This window comes from Bombina bombina, chromosome 4 (assembly GCF_027579735.1).
Source record: "Bombina bombina isolate aBomBom1 chromosome 4, aBomBom1.pri, whole genome shotgun sequence".
Taxonomy (NCBI): Eukaryota; Metazoa; Chordata; class Amphibia; order Anura; family Bombinatoridae; genus Bombina; species Bombina bombina.
In genome coordinates, this window is record NC_069502.1 from 827208033 (window position 1) to 827230952 (window position 22920).

Genomic DNA, 22920 nt, shown 5'->3' on the forward strand with positions numbered 1-22920 from the left:
ATTTAATCTTTAGTTATTACAATTTACAGGTCAGATTGTGTAACAATTGTTCTGTTAAATTACATATGAGCTTTAAATACTAAAAGTCCCAGCTATGTTTAAGGTTTTAGAATATAAACATATTGAAAAACTTCCACTTTTAACTTATGAGACACAAATCTCTGTATTATTGTGTGTATATTACATCTGTATAATCATTATATTCTAGCACCCAGCAGCTCTGCTATTGGTCCCAGTAAATGCACCAATGTATTTTAGTCACTGTGTGCTACTATATGACAAACAAACATGTGCTTAGTTGTACATTGTACTTTTTATGGCAGATTTTCCAAATTATATAGAAAATAAAGTCACCTAAATAGCGAGATGCACTGAGCAGCCTTCACATTCCTGACACATTAACTCATCTTATGGCTGTTTATTGACAAACTTCTGTGCTTTACAGACAGGGAACCTGCAGAGTGGGACATATAATACCTGTGTGTGTGAGGGAGACACCACCAGATCAATAAGTAACAAAATAATATAAATTTACTGCAGCTCAAGAAACACAAACACAGAATTATTTGTCAGAGCTGAGAGGCAAAGGCAGCTGAGTTACAGTAACCAATAAGAATGTAGCTCTAGCAGGCGCTAGCCAATCATAGACAGTCCGGTCTCTATATAAACAACAGCTGAGCTTCCTTTACCAGATATTCACTATCAGCGTTTAACAGAGAATTGTGATGGCAGAGACCGCACCAGCCGCACCTCCTTCTGAAAGCGCCGCTCCTGCCAAGAAGCAGCCGAAGAAGAAGGCGGCTGTATCTGGTGGAGCCAAGAAAAGCCGCCCAGTAAAGTCCGGTCCCAGCGTGTCCGAGCTGATTTTCAATGCTGTATCCGCTTCTAAAGAGCGCAGCGGGGTCTCCCTGGCAGCTCTCAAGAAGGCTCTGGCTGCGGGAGGTTACGATGTGGAGAAGAACAACAGCCGCCTCAAGGTGGCGCTCAAAGCCTTGGTGAGTAAGGAGCGGCTCGTCCAGCTGAAAGGCAGCGGCGCCTCCGGCTCGTTCAAGCTGAACAAGAAGCAGCTGCAGAGCCAGGAGAAAGCGGCCAAGAAAAAGGCGCCAGCAGCAAAGGCCAAACCCAAGAAAGCAGCAAAGCCAAAGGGGACGGCGGCCAAGTCCCCCAAGAAGGCTCCATCTGTGCCAAAGAAAAGCCCCAAAAAGGTCAAGAAACCTGCGGGCAAAGCCAAGGTCGCTACTGCAAAAAGCCCGAAGAAGCCTAAAGCCGCCAAGCCCAAGAAGGTAGCAAAAAGCCCCGCTAAGAAAACTGCCAAGAGTCCGGCTAAAAGGGCCGCTAAACCCAAAGTGACCAAAGCCAAGAAGGCGGCTGCTAAAAAGTGATCCATCTCACTGCTTATTCCTCACACCCAAAGGTTCTTTTAAGAGCCACCAACTCGTTCAAACAGAGCTGTGATCTTTCCATTCACTGTAATGTAATCAAAGTGAATTTACTAATTATTTTACACAATCAGCAATAAAAATTAGCATCAGTTTAATTACTAATAGCATCCAAACACTTTTCTATTACACAACAGAAAATATTCTATTCAGTGACAAATACATTGTGTCTCTCACACACATAGGTATTATATGTCCTACTCTGCTGCTCCCCGGTCTGTAAAGCACAGAACTTTGTAATTGGTTAGTGAGAATTATGTAACAATATTGTATGTGATCTCTGACATCCTTAGGGTAAATACGTTCTGTAGTTAAAAGTGCATATGCTGTAAACATAAATCTATCTCCATGTATTTTATATAAAACAAATGCTCATATACGTAATGTTATGGTTTCATCTCTAGTAGTTTTAGTGTCTAATTGTTTTTCTTGGATAAGATCTGATAGAGTTTACGTTTATGAATATAAATTTACTTATAGACTGCAAACAATACAGTTTAGGTATCTATACAATAAGAACAGATAAAGGGGCTAGAGGAGACCACAGCAAGAAGATAATGTGAGTTTCTGTGCATTGTGTTATGGGATGGCGCCTTCTATAACATAATTCTGGGTCACATTCAGTAATGAGTTTCCTATCTGCTCTCATTGATACCAAATAAACCGTTTATGATATTCTATGGGTGTTTATATTGTTGTTCTTTTAAATGGTCACATTACGGCTTTTCCTTCCAAATGTAAAATCTATAATAAGTAGCATATTTGTTTGGAGAAAAGACTGAAGTATATTGAAATGTATCGGGGGTTTTAAATGGAAAAAAATAAGCCAGTTACAGTTGACTTATGATTATTAGAAAACAATGCATTTTTAAATAATTTAGCAACATGAAATAAAACAATTTGCACATAAAGTGAGAGAATCGCTTATACATTTGACCCATATCTTCTCTGCACTTTGATTAGAAAAATAGCGATGTAAAACCAAAAGTGTACAAGAAAAATATTTGAACATAACAATATCCAGTAGGTGGCGCTGCAGGATAAGAAAAGGAATTACAGTAGAAAAAAATATTTCTAGTTTCCTGGAATAATTTCTATTAACTAACTTTCAATGTTAGAATTTACAGAGGTTTTTATTTAACAAATTTAATTCTATGTAACTTATAAACTACTGATCCATAGTAACTTTTTTTTCTGTTTAAATATAAATAATGCATGGATACAAATATAACTGCATATAGAACTGTCAGTATTTATAAGGAGACATTTTAATATGGTTAGGGATTATGATATAGTAATAAATAAAAATAAGGTTTGTTAATAAAACTAGTAGAGAGAACCTACAAAGTAAAGTAAAATAAATAATGAAGACAATCACGAGCCCGGACTTTCCCCCCAAAACTTACAAAGGCTCCTGTTGCCAACCACAAAATAACAGGGTTTAATCAATGAATATGAACTTAACAAGCTCCAGACCCAAATCGTTTTCTCTTCCTTTCCATATAGTGACAGCTGTTTCCTTTTGAGATTTATTAAAAACGAAGATGCACTAAATCATTTTGAAACAAACTTTGATACATTGTTCTTTTGTGGTATTTATGCTTTGTTCTGTAATCTATGTGCTCATCTTTAAAATGGGAATTTAACTTTTATGACTTCTGTAAATATTGTAATGTTCTTATAAATAAGGCTGCACATTCATTTTCTTTCTGTTGGTTCCTTACTTCATCAGTAACAATTCCCCTCACATTCTGCCATTCAGCAGATATTACTTAGACACTGTGTATTGTAATGTAAATTATAGCTGGTTAGCTCTGGGAAGGAAAGTGCTGGGAAAGGCTTTACATTATTTACTTTATATTTATTTTTCTTTTCTTTATCAGACTTTATGCTGCCAGAAAAGGGACAGAGAATTTATTTGCTTGGAAATAATAATAATAATAAAAACCTTATTTATTAGAAGCTGAGCTGTGTCGCATTTCTTTGCCTTAATTCCCAGCTCACTTTATTTCCCTAACATCATCATCATTATTATTCATGAATTACTCGATATTTAATTCTATTGTGAAGAAGAATTCTAAAGAGAAGGATAAAACTATTTGAAAGAATCTCTGGAGCCCGCGCTTTTTCCATCACACAATGGCGTCTGTTATTACAGAGGCTTCCTGGAGTCTTATACGATATTTATACATAAGGATTTATACATTTGAGTCGCCAATTGCTTTAATTTTTGTTTCCCCAGACATTTCAATACATTTTTACTGTGATTTAATTATAGACACATTTATTTTTCAATAATTATTATAAATGTGATAAAACATTAGATAGAACAATGGGAGCCCATTAAAAACCCACTAACGAGCCAATCAAAGGAGGATACAGTAAGTCAGCCAATCATTTTGAAGTGTTACAAACTCCGCCCACTAGTTCCCATTCAGGTTCTCACAAACACAATATAAAGAGCGTTGCCTCCTTGCTGAGGTTATTCATCTACTTTTGGAAGAACCGTGAACATGTCCGGACGCGGTAAAGGCGGGAAGGGATTAGGTAAAGGAGGCGCCAAGAGGCACCGTAAAGTGCTCCGAGATAACATCCAGGGCATCACTAAGCCGGCTATCCGGCGCTTGGCACGGAGGGGAGGTGTTAAGCGAATCTCCGGCCTCATCTACGAGGAGACCCGCGGAGTGCTCAAGGTCTTCCTGGAAAATGTCATCCGAGACGCCCTCACCTACACCGAGCACGCCAAGAGGAAGACCGTGACCGCTATGGATGTGGTGTATGCTCTGAAACGCCAGGGCCGCACTCTCTACGGCTTCGGGGGTTAAACGCAATCTCTTCCCAATCACACAACAAACCAAAGGCTCTTTTGAGAGCCGCCCACGTATTCACTATCAGAGCTAAAGCTTTATTTGTTCAGTATTAGCGCTGAATAAGCTAAAGGGAATTAGTGGCATTGTTACTCTTGAAGAAAATTGTAGGAACCAAAATGTTTTTGTTTTTTATTAGTCACAAGGTCTACTATGTTTATTATATATGTATAATATATATATATATATATATAAATATACTATTCCAGCAAGTAGCGCATTGGTGTAATATCGTATTTGTTCCTCTTTCGGATTAATTACTTTATATAGCTTGCGCTGAGGCTAGAATGTTGCAACATATACATAATAAACGTATAAATTGGAAACACTGTGTTCATTAGTTTTGCAATATGAAATGATACAATCTCATACTTTATCTGTCACTTTGTTACGTGATTTAGTAATGATGCAGCGTCTGAAATAAATATTTGAACAAAAATCAATGTCCAGTAGGTGGCGCTGCAGGATAAGAAATATAACACAATGTTCTTGATATTTGTTTTAGGCTATCAGTGATTTCATTGACCGTACTTTTCATTGACAGATCTGTACATTTCTAAAACCTCTATAGTAAAGTACTGATCCATAGTTATACTTCATTTAGAAACTCCAGATATTAAAAAGGAGTTTTAGGCTTTCAGTGATTTCATTAACCGATCTGTACATTTCTAAATATTCTATAGTAAAGTACTGATCTATAGATATACTTCAATTAGAAACTCCAGATAGCAAAAAAAATAATTTCTACAAATGTTTAGAAATTAATCCTTTGACTAAAAGTGGAGCTGTGGGATGCGATGTAATTATTGGGTTATCTTCTTGAGTGGATGCTAAGAGCTTGATTACTCTATTGTTTAATAGAATTCCTGTAGACTATAAGGTTGTAAGAGCTACAGAAACTGCAGTTGAGAAGACAATACAAATTGTAATTTGCTCTCAGACCCCCCGGACATTCTTTTTGCAGGGTGATTTCTTTGTTGGGTTTCCAGATCACTGACACCATGGGGTATTTCACTTACTCTCTTATATGTTGTGTAAAACTTGAAACAACATAATACAAATTATTGTCCAATCAATTTATCCTCATTTTCTCTATCTCAAATATATATTTGGTTTATCTAAATTTCATTATATTATGGAATCACACATTGGACACAGGTTGCATTAAACAGTAAAAAAACAAATAAAGGAGTCTGTTGCTGAAAAACCACCTGATGTGTAGAACTGAAGTACAACATGAGAAGAGAGAGGCTTATGGTGAGTGAGGTCATCAGTCAGGACTTATTTATCTCCAGGTTAGTGCTGTATACACAGTAGCTGTCATGATGTCACTGTATTTAGTACACAGGATGTTGTAAGGGGCACAATCTGACTTTATGTCTAGGGCATCACTGCAGGGAGTGAATGCAAGAAAAGGTAGGCTATCAATGAACAGAAAATAAAGCTTCAGTCAGCTTCCAGTCTAACTATATCGTGCTTCAAACAAAAAATACACTTTATTCCCATTACTTGAAATAGGAGCAAACGTTTAAACCCATCAACCTATTCATGTGACACCACTCGCTTATTAACTATTAATATACCATTAGATTTGAAATCTGGATATGTAGCGTTTGATCTTCTATGGTTTTATTACATTTATTCACATCTCAAAAAAGGAAAGTGCTACAATGTCTGTACTTTAAATCATTATTACATTAGATAATTATGCATGGGATATGTAATAGGATTTTAAATAAATAACAATTGGTGTAATAATTCAGGGATTGATGCTGCTAATTTGGAGTCCAATTGACGATTTTATTACAATGATTAATTGATAAATTGATGCCAATTGTTTTTATTGCTGCATGTTTAGAGTATTTATAGCATCTCATTACTTCTCTATAAAACGACAAAAATAACGTTCGCTTTGCTAAATGGTTTTCAGTAGCAAATATCTGCTCAGTTATTTATTGTTTATAAGCTACACTTACACTGGGTTTATGTAAGAACATGAGTTGTAGAATATTAACCCAAATATCACTAAATGGTTATTCGGGATCTGATTACAGTTTACCGGTACTATTTTTTTCGCATGCTAAGAGAAAGATCTCATTGCGGGAATTAAACTAGATTAATGTCTGTAAGAAGAAAATAAAATAGTGAGTACAGCGCGTTATTGATAATTTGGTGGCTCTTAAAAGAGCCTTTGGGTCAGTAGTTATTCCGGGCGTGCAGTGGGTCTAAGCCCTCTCCCCGCGGATCCTGCGGGCCAGCTGGATGTCCTTGGGCATGATGGTGACTCTCTTGGCGTGGATAGCATACAGGTTGGTGTCCTCGAAGAGCCCCACTAGATAAGCCTCGCTGGCCTCCTGCAGCGCCATGACCGCAGAGCTCTGGAAGCGCAGATCGGTCTTGAAGTCCTGGGCGATCTCTCGGACCAGGCGCTGGAAGGGCAGTTTGCGGATGAGCAGCTCGGTGGATTTCTGATAGCGGCGGATCTCCCTGAGAGCCACAGTCCCGGGCCGGTAGCGGTGAGGCTTCTTGACTCCGCCGGTGGCCGGGGCACTCTTCCTGGCAGCCTTGGTGGCCAACTGCTTGCGGGGAGCCTTCCCTCCGGTGGATTTGCGGGCGGTCTGCTTGGTGCGGGCCATAGCGAGCTCTGTACTCGTCTGATGCTAGAAATGGTCTGTATGTGCCAAAGAGCTTCTATTTATACAATGTACTGAGTGCTGATTGGCTGCAGTCCCTCCTTACTGATTGGCTGCAGTCCCTCCTTACTGATTGGCTAATGTGATCTTGAGCACATTTTAAAAAGCCCGCCTGTTTTATGTATTTTATTTCTATTGTTTGTCTTAATAACTTTATGATAATAAAACTGAGCCTGATACACAAACAGCAGATGTTAAACGATTAAATATAAAGCCCCCCAGCAGCTGATGTGGTACCGCTATGTCTGTGTGTTATGTGATCGTGTAATAGGATCTAATAACAATCTGTACACAGACAGGTTACACGGAGCTGCACATAAACACATCACATATTACTCTAAAGCTTTAGCGACCGCTACACATTTTATAATGAGGGGAAATAAACTTAATAAAATGTTACCGTTTCTCTGTAGATAAAAGATATAAAGAAAAGTGACAAATAAAATGCTACAGCTCCTCTATTGATGTCACACAAGTAAATCTCAGCTATAATTATCAGCTACACAAACAATGTAACAAATATTTCAGTCTATACCAAATGTATCCTTTATATTTACTAGACACCTTGTTCCTTATTAGATTATAACTAACAAATGTATCCTTTATATTTACTAGATACCTTGTTCCTTATTAGATTATAACTAATAAATGTAACCTTTATATTTACTAGACACCTTGTTCCTCATTAGATTATAACTAATAAATGTAACCTTTATATTTACTAGACACCTTGTTCCTTATTAGATTATAACTAATAAATGTAACCTTTATATTTACTAGACACCTTGTTCCTCATTAGATTATAACTAATAAATGTAACCTTTATATTTACTAGACACCTTGTTCCTCATTATATTATAACTAATAAATGTAACCTTTATATTTACTAGACACCTTGTTCCTCATTAGATTATAACTAATAAATGTAACCTTTATATTTACTAGACACCTTGTTCCTCATTAGATTATAACTAATAAATGTAACCTTTATATTTACTAGACACCTTGTTCCTCATTAGATTATAACTAATAAATGTAACCTTTATATTTACTAGACACCTTGTTCCTCATTAGATTATAACTAATAAATGTAACCTTTATATTTACTAGACACCTTGTTCCTCATTAGATTATAACTAATAAATGTAACCTTTATATTTACTAGACACCTTGTTCCTCATTAGATTATAACTAATAAATGTAACCTTTATATTTACTAGACACCTTGTTCCTCATTAGATTATAACTAATAAATGTAACCTTTATATTTACTAGACACCTTGTTCCTCATTAGATTATAACTAATAATTGTAACCTTTATATTTACTAGACACCTTGTTCCTCATTAGATTATAACTAATAATTGTAACCTTTATATTTACTAGACACCTTGTTCCTCATTAGATTATAACTAATAAATGTAACCTTTATATTTACTAGACACCTTGTTCCTCATTAGATTATAACTAATAAATGTAACCTTTATATTTACTAGACACCTTGTTCCTCATCAGATTATAACTAATAAATGTAACCTTTATATTTACTAGACACCTTGTTCCTTATTAGATTATAACTAATAAATGTAACCTTTATATTTACTAGACACATTGTTCCTCATTAGATTATAACTAATAAATGTAACCTTTATATTTACTAGACACCTTGTTCCTTATTAGATTATAACTAATAAATGTAACCTTTATATTTACTAGACACCTTGTTCCTCATCAGATTATAACTAATAAATGTAACCTTTATATTTACTAGACACCTTGTTCCTTATTAGATTATAACTAATAAATGTAACCTTTATATTTACTAGACACATTGTTCCTCATTAGATTATAACTAATAAATGTAACCTTTATATTTACTAGACACCTTGTTCCTTATTAGATTATAACTAATAAATGTAACCTTTATATTTACTAGACACCTTGTTCCTCATCAGATTATAACTAATAAATGTAACCTTTATATTTACTAGACACCTTGTTCCTCATTATATTATAACTAATAAATGTAACCTTTATATTTACTAGACACCTTGTTCCTTATTAGATTATAACTAATAAATGTAACCTTTATATTTACTAGACACCTTGTTCCTTATTAGATTATAACTAATAAATGTAACTTTATATTTACTAGACACCTTGTTCCTTATTAGATTATAACTAATAAATGTAAGCGGGTTATATACAGCTGTGATCACCTAATTGCTAAATATTCTGCCTTACTCAGTTGCTATAGAAATAGATTTACTTGATAAAATGTCTCATGGTGTTAACCTATAAAGCTCAGATTGTAATTACAGTTTACTCAGTTACAAATATAAGGAGATAAAGAAAATGACAAAGTGTTTGGTTCTATGAACATCATAATCATTAGAGCTGAATGTTTCTGGATTGTGTAAAAAAAACTATTTATAATTTCCCAGAGAAAAAATGTAAAAGTGGTGAAATTACATTTAGTTTAATTGACAAACTCTCATTGTAAAGCAAGAAAACTCTGAGTCTATAAAGCGAATACTCAGTGAGCGCTGTGATTGGCTGCTGCTCTCTGCATCCTTCTTACTGATTCGCTATTATGACCGTTTATATTTATTTTAAAAAGCCCGCCTGTTTCACACCGTGTTATTCACAGTCTCTGCCTATAACATTTTTATAACATTTAATAACTGATTTAATAATTTATACAAATGTACTCAGTGCTGCACGGACCGGTGAGATCTGTTTCACTGTTTGTTTTCAGAGGGGGGGAAGCTCCAAATGAAACTATTTCTACCTAAGATGTCTGATGAATTATACTGATTGCATCTAGTGGTAACTTTGTGCAGCTGATCTGACTAAAATAAGCAACAATGTTTTAGATTAGTGTCTCCTGAATTGTACTTATTAGATACATTGTTGTTAATTACATAAATATTCCCCCAGTGGTAAAAGGCAGTGAAATACATTGTATACATTTCTCATGTGTGTAAAAGAGTAAAGTTTATTTTAAGCACTGGTTGTTTTTGCATTTTTATAATATAATTTAGTTTGTACAGAGCTATTTTTACATTTTATAAATATTTATACAGATATTGTTGTATTTATCGTGTTGGTGTAAAACTTAGTAATTCAGCTCATTTAGGAGGTCTTGGGGGCTCTGAAAAGAGCCTTTGGGTTGTGCTAAGAGATCTGGGCGTTCGGTTCTCACTTGGCCTTGGCCGGTTTGCTGCTCTCGGTTTTCTTGGGCAGCAGCACAGCCTGGATGTTGGGCAGAACACCGCCCTGAGCGATGGTGACCCCACCCAGCAGCTTGTTGAGCTCCTCGTCGTTCCTCACAGCGAGCTGCAGGTACCTGGGGATGATGCGGGTCTTCTTGTTATCCCTGGCAGCGTTACCGGCCAACTCCAGGATCTCAGCGGTGAGGTACTCGAGCACTGCTGCCAGATAGACGGGAGCACCGGCTCCCACCCGCTCAGCGTAGTTCCCCTTCCGGAGCAGCCTGTGCACACAGCCGACTGGGAACTGCAGACCAGCCCTAGATGAGCGAGTCTTGGCCTTAGCACGGACTTTACCGCCTTGTTTGCCTCTTCCTGACATGATTAGAAAGTTTTACTGGTAGCAGAGAAACAGTAACTAAATCCCCTCACTACTCTGTCATTTATACCCATGGAGAACAAAGAGCTCATTGTGATTGGTCAGTTTTGGAGGGAACCAATGAAGTTCAAAATTTATTATACACCACTCATAAGCTACTTTAGATATCACATGACATTATCAGCTAATCAGAGATCAGCACACAGACCCGCCCCTATTGATCCCTGACAATAAATAGAGCTCTTGGCGGCGCTGTCAGTTATTAGTTCTCTGTGTTGTGAAGAGCTCATTTCCTAGCAATGCCTGAACCAGCTAAGCCAGCACCCAAGAAGGGCTCCAAGAAAGCGGTGATGAAGACTCAGAAGAAGGACGGCAAGAAGCGGAAGAGAAGCAGGAAGGAAAGCTACACCATCTACGTGTACAAGGTGCTGAAGCAAGTGCACCCGGACACCGGCATCTCCTCCAAGGCCATGGGCATCATGAACTCCTTTGTCAACGACATTTTTGAGCGCATCGCAGGGGAAGCCTCCCGCCTGGCTCACTACAACAAGCGCTCCACCATCACTTCCCGGGAGATCCAAACTGCTGTCCGCCTGCTGCTGCCGGGAGAGCTGGCTAAGCACGCCGTGTCTGAGGGTACCAAGGCCGTCACCAAGTACACCAGCGCCAAGTAACTCCCTGTACTGTGTCATATACACCCAAAGGCTCTTTTAAGAGCCACACACACATCCACTATCAGAGCTAAAACTTATACTGTAAACAAAAATCACTCTTCATGTATTAGATATAAAACAAATCATATAGGTGGTTATCATTTTCAAACGTTTGTAATTTTAGTGTTTAATTGATTTTTTTGGATAAGATCCGTTTATGAATATAAGGCAACTTGTATTATAGTTAACTATAAATTAAAAATGGATAAAGGGGCTGTGTATGGCGCGTTCTATAAAATAAGTCTGGGTAACGTATTTGGCTTCAAATCGGCTTTCATTGATTCCAAATTAAAGTGTTTTTTCACTCCGTGTGTGTGTGTATACTATATATATATATTATCATACCATATTTGTTAGTTTGTAGAAAAAAGACTAAATTATACTAACATTTCAGAAGTTTTTAAAAAAGGAAAAAACCCCAGATAGTTAATTTTTATTGTTTGAAAACAATATATTTTTAAATAATTTAACAACATGTGAAATGGTACAATTTGCACATCAAGTGAGAGAATCACTTATACATTTGTCCAGTCACGTCTCTGCATTCTGATTTGAAAAATATTGATTTAAAAGTGAACATAAAAATATCCAGTAGGTGGCGCTGCAGGATAAAAGATGGAATTTCAGAACAAAAAATACTTTTTAATTTCATGGGATAATTTCCAATAACTAACTTTCAATGTTAGAAATAGCAGGGTTTTTTTTTTTTATTTCAACAAATTTAATGTTATGTAAGTTATAAAGTAAGTCATCCATAGTAACTAAAAATAATAAATATAAAAATATATAAAAAAGGCACAGATACAAATATACATAACTGCACATAGAACTGTCAGTATTTATAAGGTCATAAATTAATGATTGGGGATTATGAAATAGAAAGGAATAAAATTAAGGTCGGTTAATAAGACTTGTTAGTAGAGAGATCCAAGACAAATAAAATAAATGATAATCACGAGACCCCCGGACTTTGCCCCCAAAACTTACAAAGGCTCCTGTTGCCAATGCCAAACATCAAGTAACAGAGTTTAACAATGAACAGAAGCTAAAACAAGCTCCAGTCCCAAACCACGTTCTCTTCCTTTCTATATAGTGACAATTGTCTCCTATTGAGATTGTTTAAAAACTAAATACGCGATTAATACACCATAGGCAAATCTTTATAGCCAATTTACTTAATATTTGATAACTATAATAATTATCCAGCTTTTGTTTTATATGTGTTGTATATTTATACAATTACTTAACTGTTTTGATTTTATTCTAGCAGGGCACATTAACACAACTAAAACTTGTGTATGAAATATAATGCACAGTATTCATTAGTTTATTGGTGTAATACAATTCGAACTGAAGTATTTAAAAGTTTTAAAAGTATTCATGAAGGTTTTGGGGGCGATAACATAATTTAAATATTGATTTTGAAATGTACTATATTATTTGATACACTAAACAATATCCAGAAACGGGATTATAATTGGGGGGATTAATTTGTTAAATCCTACTGAATGATCCATTTGTGTTTTTGTATCTGAGAGATGTTTCCACCACAGTTCATATTTAACGTATTCAGGGGGGAAATACATTAATATTGATAGTTTAATAAGTCTCCTCATTAAGATTAACTCTCTTATATTATCAACCCTTTTAATTGTCATATTGGTTGATAGATTTGGAGAATTTGTCTATAGAGGAAATATGTATCTGGGGAAGTAAATTAATATATAGAGAAACATAATATAGCAGCAGATAGTAAGGACTCTACAAGATCCTTGACTTATTTAAACCACCAAGGGATATACAGAGAAATGGCTGCAGATCTGAGAACAAAATGAAACACCAGCTGCAGGATCAGCAGAAACAGACAATGAGAGTGTATAAGTGTTGTGTGATGTGTAAATAGCAAACTCAGTGAGTGTAGAAGTCTCTGTTAGAACGGAGATAGATTGAAACAAATAAAGGGGCTTTCTATATGAAGTATCTTATCCTTCATGAATGAAAGTCCCCTTTATTTGTTTCAATAGTCAATCGTAGCTTTTGTAAAACGCTAGGGTTGACTTTCACTTTAATAATACATCATGTTTTATGTAGTAACTTCATATATATCTACCTATGGATGTGATACAAATGAGTTAAACCTCAGTAGCCAACATTGTGTATAAATGTTACAATCTATCAAATAATTAATGTAACTGTAAAACATCAACAATTTTGCAACTACAAAAGGGATATTTTCTGTAACAAGTAAAAAAGGAGTCATTGGTCTGTAAGTTCAATAATGCAGTAACATTTAATTATTTAGTGTGTGATATAATAATAATATAATATGTTTAAGCTCCTTTATACCCACAGGTTAAAATAATACATTTCACATACAGGTTCCAGAAAATATGACTGGTAAATTATCTGGGAAAATATGATTATGAAATAGATTTGTCTCATATTGATTTATTTCAAAGTTAGATCTAAATAATAATGTAGAAATAAAATTACCGTGTGTTGCTGGAACACTGTTTGAGTATTAAGATTATATATAAGGAGAAATGTAAAATAATTTACATTGAAGATAAAAAATAAAACACATGCATGAGCCCGGGCTTTTTTTAACCACTAACGGCTCCTGTAACAAATGACAAGAGGACACGTCACACAACAAATGAAGCTCTAACAAGCCCTTAGTTCCCTTTCAGGTTCGCTCCATCACAAAGTACCACCTATATGTTTTTATATAGAGCTTTATAATGGTTATATAGACACAAAGGAATTAAGAATTACCCACATATTCACTATTAGAGCTTGTGCTTCCATATGTACATTATTTACAATAAATGGCCAATTTACTTTACATGAAAACAAAGTTAAACAATTACACTTAAATAGGTGTTTACAAAAATCTTTAATACATTGTTATTTTTTCTATAAACGTGATTTTTTTTTCAAGTCGATTCACGGGGTAGGGATACACTTATCTTTTTCCTCCCCCCCTTTCCCCCTTTTCCTTTGCAATACCAATTCAGTAAGTACAATAAACCAGTACATTTTAGTACAAGATAAGAACTAATTTACCAATTGTCTGTATACTTCACAAATTAACATCTTAAGTCAATCACATAATTAATATATCGATATTGTCTGTCTAGTGGCATCCCCCTTAAATACATTTCTATCCTGAGGAAAAAAAATCACTATCAGAGCTTGTGCTTCCCTATGTACATTATTTACAATAAATCAGACATTAGATGAATATAAGACGAAAATTATCAATCCTTGGATTGATGGAGTGTACACCTATATAGCACTCATTCCCTAATTGATAGTGACAAAAATTGGACAAGAGCTGTGTCTCCTTGGAGGAGAGTGTGCATGGGGATATTTATTAAAATATAACCTTCATTGGTAATCCTTTAAAAATATAAGGCAACAAACACAATTGACATACAAACTTTATTAAAAACACAGGTTTGGGTCTTAATAGATTATTATCCGTTATTCACGGAGTACATTACGTGGTTGTGGTGTGTATTAGAAATTACTTGGGTTGGAAGTCAGGTTAACCCCAGTGATTATATAGTGATTTGCTATACTTTGAGCTTATATTTGAGAAGGCTGTGGTATTGTGATATTTACTCTATTGTTATGTGTGTGGTCTGTGACTCATCATTCAAATCAAATTTTGATATTATAGGTATTAGCGTAAATATCCCATATTATCACCAATGTTTATTATTAATGCTTGTAAAATTGCATTTCATATGTATCTTGGTGAGACACTACTTAATTTCCTAGTAGTTGTCTTCTTATTTCAGTATGATATTGTGGGAAATATATGTATACTGCTGTTTTAAATAGCCTCCTAACTATATAGATGCAAAAAGTACTTTCTGTGTATAGTATAATAAAACTGGTCAGTAAGTTAATGTATTAACCCCTGTGATATCTTGGATCGTATATTTATCAATACTTAAGTATGCACAAGCATTGTGCTTGAATCACAAGCATTGTGCTTGATATCTTGGATCGTATATTTATCAATACTTAAGTATGCACAAGCATTGTGCTTGAATCATTACACAGAAATTGTATTTTTTAAATTTCTTGGAATTTTTAAAGTTGATAGTGTGTACTATAATTGTTATAACAGTAACATATTTAAGTAATTTAGTAGCTCTATTGGATCTTGGCGTTCTTAAATCTTTGATATTATTGGTAACACGCTTCCAGTATAAATTCTCAAGAAAGTGTTTGGTAGTAATATTCACATCTTTTGTTTCTCTAATAGTTTAATCTTAGGATCTTACGATGTAAGAGTTATAGTATTCTTGTGAGTATACTTTAATGTTACAAAAAAGTAGCTGTTCTGGTATAATAATTATGCTCTTAGTATGTATGAACTATTACTTAGTGGTCTTAAATAATTAAATCATGTTGTCCACTTAGGCCTTAGGAGTTGTTAGCGGTATTGTGGCGTGAGTTTGCTAAATATTAGCGGTTTTTCTGTATATTTAAATATTCGTACTCCTAACCGCTTGCTGAATGCATGCTTTTGATACTGGTTGTTTTTTAAAGTAATTCGCTAAGTACTTGCATTATTATATCTAGGCTTAATGTGTCACCTATATAACTGTTTGCAATATTTGCAATACTTGCGATATTGTATCTATGTCTGATGTATAACAATATTGACCGCTTACTAAATCCAGGCTTAATGTATCACATGTATCTAAGCTTAATGTATCACATATATAGCTACTTGCAATATTTGCAATACTTGTGATACCGTATCTATATCAGATGTATAATAATGTTAACCGCTTACTAAATCCTGGGCTATACCTGTCAATTTAGCGTGGGGTGCTTCGCTAAATATTGTAAACCATCCGAAAACAGCCACCTTTTACTTGATCCCCAAGGTACACAAAAATGCCAAACACCCTCCGGGTCGCCCCATAGTGTCTGGTAATGGAAACTTGACAGAAAAAGCAAGCAAATATATCGACCAGCGATTAAGAGAATTTCTAACAGAAATCCCTTCATATATAAAAGACACTATGGAGACACTTCAGCATTTACAAGGTATCCAATTAGGACCCACATCTTGGCTTGTCACTGCAGATGTGGAGGCCCTCTACACTAGTATCCAACATGAATTAGGGCTGGAAGCAGTTCAATACTATCTTAATTTACAAACAGAAGAAGATGACAATCACAATAAATTTGTGTTAAAATTACTTGAATTTGTACTCAAAAAGAATTACTTCATTTTTAGCGACCAATTCTATCTGCAAACAAGGGGGACAGCCATGGGGACAGCGTGTGCACCCACATACGCCAACCTATTTTTAGGTTGGTGGGAGCACAACACTGTCTTCATTGACGACAATGATGAATTTACTAAACATATCCCCCTCTGGCTAAGGTACATAGATGACATTCTTTTTATCTGGGAAGGACCTAAGGATAAGTTGAACATATTTCTAAAGACCCTAAATGTAAACAGGTTAAACATCAAACTAACCTATGAATACAGTCAGACAGAGATATCCTTTTTGGACTTGAGAATTTTTAAAAAAAGTAATAGCATGGTGGGGACTGATTTATACAGAAAGAAAACGGCCACCAATACTATCCTTTACAATACAAGTGCACATGCACCATGCACAGTTAAATCACTTCCAACAGGAGAATTTCTACGAGTCAAAAGAAACTGTTCAGAACCAGACTTATATAAAATAAGAGCACAAGAAACATCAGATCGCCTTAGCCAGAGGGGGTACAGTAAATCTCTCATTAAAAAAGCAAAGGATAGAGCAACAAAAACAGAACGTCAGAATCTATTGAAACCTAAGATTCACACTAGTGACAACAAAACCAGATTAGTGTTAACTTATAACACACAGAGCAAAAATATAATTCAAATAATCAATAAACACTGGCATATCTTGCAAGCAGATAATACCTTGAACCATTTCCTAGGATCCAAAGTTGACATCAGTTATCGACGCACAAAAAACTGAAAGATTTAGTGAGCCCCAGCCATTACACTCGTAAAAAGAAAACTACTGCCAGTGGCATACAAAATGGATCATACCCATGTGGGAATTGTATTAGCTGCAAATTTCTGAAAAAAACAACATCAGTTACAGACAGATTTGATAAAAAACATCCAATCAAATCTTTTATCAATTGCAACACTACCGGCGTAATTTATGTTTTACAATGGAAGTGTCCCAAAATGTATGTAGGGATGACGACACGTAAATTACGAACAAGATTACAAGAACATGTGCGCAATATCAGGAATGCAGCTAAAGACTTAAAGAACAAAAAGGCCATCTCATCAGTAGCACAACATTTTTATAAATTCCATCAAGGAAAGGCAGAAGGGCTAATATGCTTTGGTATACATAAAACCAACCTAGGAATTAGAGGTGGAGACAAAGAAACAAGTTTATTACAATATGAAAGCAGATGGATTTATCTGCTTAACTCCATACAACCTAATGGGTTAAATGAACATAACAATTATTTTTCATACCTGTAGATATAAACAAGATGACAAATATCAGTAACCGAGAAAATATCTTAGAAATAACTTTGGAAAAAGCATATTGTAATCATCATACAGACTATAAATTTATCAGTCACTCAACATGGATTATATATCCATCACTCATCACGGACACTTAAACATTCGTTATCTGCCTTTATGACCACTACCAAGCAGATATTTAATTATCTATTATTCACAATTATTTAATTTCTTTTTTGTATTAATATCACGTTAGTACCAGCACTGTTTTGTGCTCACATCACACCCACTCTCACTTATACCTCACATGGCACTGCATCACTTTATCGAAATAAATAGTTATACTATTAGAATTTTCATTTTTATAATCTCTTATGTTTAAGGGTCATATCTCAGTTCAAGTTAACACCATCACCTCCTGGATTCACATTTAGTCAACATAATAAGACTTTTATCTCAAAGTACATTTCCTCAGTTAACATAACACCGAGCAATATGAGAAACATTTGACAGCACGTTTCACATCAAATTGTAAGTAGGCAGTAGAACAGCTCCTGACAAAACTCACCATTGTTTTCCCTTACATTATCAGCCTCAAGGAATCATCAAACAATGGAAACATAAAAGTAAATGTAAGAACTAGCCGAATGGAGACTATTATAAATGTTTAAAATCATTTAATAGTGTTACTATCAGTATTTATTATTTCTCATTTTACACATTATTAGTATTATTCTCCAATTTTACTGCTGTTAGTGTGTTTTTTCTAGATATTTCTCGTCTTAATCCAGCCAGATATCTATATTTCTCTTTCAAGTTAAAGAGATTTCAGTATAACCCATTATATTATGAATAATCAAAAATCTTCTCTGCCAGTTTATCTGTACCCATCTTTATATCACAAGATCAACATTGATCATGAATAACCTGCCAGTAATAGAATCTGTCATTGGCATATTCAAATTCATAAAAAACATAGACAACAATCACAAAAAACAGTTTCTGAGAACGTTTATTCAAAGAATAATTTAAGAAATTTTAGAAGATCTCTGCCTTCCCAATGTTCCCCCGGGGGTTTTGTTCCCCCTTTCATTGGAATAAGATGTGCATATTTTTCTTACTGCAAAACTACATTGAGATCCGGAATCTTTATATCACACAATGAATGAAGGAACAGCCTTACCCAATAATATTCCGTCTCTAACACACACAGGCTGTCCCACATTCAATGATTGGTTCCTCGTCAGGAACAATCTGATTGGTTCATAACGTCCAATAGGAGGAGTAGTGCCAGCCAATAAATAGACATCAGCATGGCCGCGCCGTACCCTTTGAAAAAGCCACGTTAGTGGCGAAACATGTTAGGGAATTGTTTGTAGAATGCCAGTTAGCATTTTTTAATTAGCAGGAACAGAGGTCTTTATATTATATATAACTATTGTGGTTGTGCACAATATTAAGTAAATTTACTTGTAAACGGAGTTAACTCAGTAGTAAGAGCATTTGATATTAGAAGCCTAGAACTGGCCAACGACCAGATTTATGGAGCTCTAAAATATACATACAACACTGCCAATATTTAGCGAAGCACCCCACGCTAAATTGACAGGTATAGCCCAGGATTTAGTAAGCGGTTAACATTATTATACATCTGATATAGATACGGTATCACAAGTATTGCAAATATTGCAAGTAGCTATATATGTGATACATTAAGCTTAGATACATGTGATACATTAAGCCTGGATTTAGTAAGCGGTCAATATTGTTATACATCAGACATAGATACAATATCGCAAGTATTGCAAATATTGCAAACAGTTATATAGGTGACACATTAAGCCTAGATATAATAATGCAAGTACTTAGCGAATTACTTTAAAAAACAACCAGTATCAAAAGCATGCATTCAGCAAGCGGTTAGGAGTACGAATATTTAAATATACAGAAAAAAACGCTAATATTTAGCAAACTCACGCCACAATACCGCTAACAACTCCTAAGGCCTAAGTGGACAACATGATTTAATTATTTAAGACCACTAAGTAATAGTTGATACATACTAAGAGCATAATTATTATACCAGAACAGCTACTTTTTTGTAACATTAAAGTATACTCACAAGAATACTATAACTCTTACATCGTAAGATCCTAAGATTAAACTATTAGAGAAACAAAAGATGTGAATATTACTACCAAACACTTTCTTGAGAATTTATACTGGAAGCGTGTTACCAATAATATCAAAGATTTAAGAACGCCAAGATCCAATAGAGCTACTAAATTACTTAAATATGTTACTGTTATAACAATTATAGCACACACTATCAACTTTAAAAATTCCAAGAAATTTAAAAAATACAATTTCTGTGTAATGATTCAAGCACAATGCTTGTGCATACTTAAGTATTGATAAATATACGATCCAAGATATCAAGCACAATGCTTGTGATTCAAGCACAATGCTTGTGCATACTTAAGTATTGATAAATATACGATCCAAGATATCACAGGGGTTAATACATTAACTTACTGACCAGTATTATTATACTATACACAGAAAGTACTTTTTGCATCTATATAGTTAGGAGGCTATTTAAAACAGCAGTATACATATATTTCCCACAATATCATGCTGAAATAAGAAGACAACTACTAGGAAATTAAGTAGTGTCTCACCAAGATACATATGAAATGCAATTTTACAAGCATTAATAATAAACATTGGTGATAATATGGGATATTTACGCTAATACCTCTAATATCAAAATTTGATTTGAATGATGAGTCACAGACCACACACATAACAATAGAGTAAATATCACAATACCACAGCCTTCTCAAATATAAGCTCAAAGTATAACAAATCACTATATAATCACTGGGGTTAACCTGACTTCCAACCCAAGTAATTTCTAATACACACCACAACCACGTAATGTACTCCGTGAATAACGGATAATAATCTATTAAGACCCAAACCTGTGTTTTTAATAAAGTTTGTATGTCAATTGTGTTTGTTGCCTTATATTTTTAAAGGATTACCAATAAAGGTTATATTTTAATAAATATCCCCATGCACACTCTCCTCCAAGGAGACACAGCTCTTGTCCAATTTTTGTCACTATCAATTAGGGAATGAGTGCTATATAGGTGTACACTCCATCAATCCAAGGATTGATAATTTTCGTCTGACAAAACAAGTACACAGCACCTCAGCCAATTTTTTTAGTAACACTACAAATCTGGTTGGATATTTATACCATATTACCAGAACCAGAAATCACTAGGCTACCCTAAGTTGTAAATTTAAGCAGTGCCATTAGTATCCCCCCTTTTTTTCTTTGTTGAATTCTTCACCTAGCACGCTAGGTCTAACTAATAGAGCACGCTAGTCTAAACAGACAGTATTAATAATATGGCTAACAAATTGGAACAAGACAGAATAACCAGAAATAACAAACGATTAATAGATTTCCAAGAGGTTTTCAATGAACCACAATCTCTTAATACAGAGCCAACAGCAGATAGATTGGATCAAATATTACGTGAACTCCATAAAAATCTCTATAAGCAAGATAAAGTATGGTGGAACCATCACTTTTTTGATAAGTACATCGAACGAAAATTAATTCCCAGAGGCCTCAGAATACAACTCTTTCCTGCCTTTGAATTTAAACAAAAAGAACTAACTATAGAGTGGGAAGAAGCTTTGTCTGAGTGCTCTAATAAATTAATGAATATCCTTATCAAACACGATACTGCAGAATATGAGAGATTAGAAGAGTTGATAAAAATACAAAATGAACAACTGAAACAATTTGAGACACTTAAAGAATTTGAAACCTCTTATAAAAAATACCAAAAAGAACTTGACAGATATGAGGCAGAAATTAAACAAACCAAAATGGGAAAACTAAACAGAGATGTGGAAGACTTCCAAAACAACAGGGTATACAGATGGAAAAGAAAATTCAATTCTAACATCTCTACAAATCGCCAAAGAGTAACTATTATACAAAGCGACACAGAGACAGAGGGTGAAGAATCTGATAACCCTATAGAGGAAGCAACCCCAGAACGACCTACCAAATCTGCCCCAACTCAGTCAGAAAACAGAAAAAGGAAAGGTTTTTTAGAGGAAGGTATCAACATAAACCCAGACACACCAGAAGAGGTAGGGGGGGCAAACAAAAAAGCAACAAGAACCAGAAGTGTCAGAGACACCAGACACAGCAACAAACCTTACAAAAGGAGCCCCAGTCCTTTCTCCAAAATCAAACTGAAACAATGAAAGTGTTAAACCTATCCAATAAAATGTTGTCAGAAGACCATCTATCTCTACTATCCAAAGGGTTATCCTTTTGCCCAAGCACATCACTTGACAAGTTTGACAATATCAAGGATATACAATTATTCTTGCGAAAACTACTACTACGTAAACAATATGCAGATATAAAAAATCAAAAAGAACCAAATATAGAGAATCAATGGACCATAGAGGATTTAACAGTACTACAGGATTTAGAAGATCTACTGAAGGAAAATGAAACAGAGGGAAGTACAAATTGGCGAAATAGCCTAATCAATAAATCCAAATATATACCTAAATCCTCCATAAGCCCAAGTGTACAAATTTTCAACAACATCGTTTGTAAAGAGATATCCAATTTACAAGTCAAATCTCCTCCAACAAATTTAACCAAAGGTGAAAAACGTGCTCTAGCCGAAATTCAAAAGTGGTATGACATTATAGTCCGCCAAGCGGACAAAGGTGGTAATATTGTTCTCTGGCCTAGAGAGATGTATCTAAAAGAAGCCAATTCACAATTAACCAATGAGAAACCAATGAGACTTGTTACAAAAAACTGTGGAGTAACCCTACGGAACAATTTTTAACACAGTATAAGGATCTCATCGCTCAAGCCAAAATGAATAACATCATCAGTGAAAAAGAGAAGAAATTCCTAACTGTAAACCATCCGAAAACAGCCACCTTTTACTTGATCCCCAAGGTACACAAAAATGCCAAACACCCTCCGGGTCGCCCCATAGTGTCTGGTAATGGAAACTTGACAGAAAAAGCA

General features: G+C 34.9%; 5 protein-coding genes across 5 annotated transcripts; 3 read left to right on the plus strand and 2 right to left on the minus strand.

Moving 5' to 3' along the window:
• Positions 1-725: 725 nt before the first annotated feature.
• Positions 726-2119, plus strand: LOC128655629 (histone H1A-like). The gene has a single exon (XM_053709216.1). It carries the CDS (start codon positions 726-728, stop codon positions 1380-1382), a length of 657 nt encoding a protein of 218 aa, XP_053565191.1. The 3' UTR covers positions 1383-2119.
• A 1830-nt stretch (positions 2120-3949) lies between these two features.
• Positions 3950-4264, plus strand: LOC128657151 (histone H4-like). Its single transcript, XM_053711393.1, has one exon. The coding sequence runs from the start codon at positions 3953-3955 to the stop codon at positions 4262-4264; it is 312 nt and encodes a 103-aa protein (XP_053567368.1). The 5' UTR covers positions 3950-3952.
• A 2267-nt stretch (positions 4265-6531) lies between these two features.
• LOC128657153 (histone H3-like) lies at positions 6532-6954 on the minus strand. Its single transcript, XM_053711396.1, has one exon. It carries the CDS (start codon positions 6940-6942, stop codon positions 6532-6534), a length of 411 nt encoding a protein of 136 aa, XP_053567371.1. The 5' UTR covers positions 6943-6954.
• Positions 6955-10199: 3245 nt separating this feature from the next.
• LOC128657152 (histone H2A type 1-like) lies at positions 10200-10592 on the minus strand. The gene has a single exon (XM_053711395.1). The coding sequence runs from the start codon at positions 10590-10592 to the stop codon at positions 10200-10202; it is 393 nt and encodes a 130-aa protein (XP_053567370.1).
• Positions 10593-10888: 296 nt separating this feature from the next.
• LOC128655631 (histone H2B type 1-J-like) lies at positions 10889-11263 on the plus strand. The gene has a single exon (XM_053709217.1). It carries the CDS (start codon positions 10889-10891, stop codon positions 11261-11263), a length of 375 nt encoding a protein of 124 aa, XP_053565192.1.
• The last annotated feature ends 11657 nt before the right edge of the window (positions 11264-22920 follow it).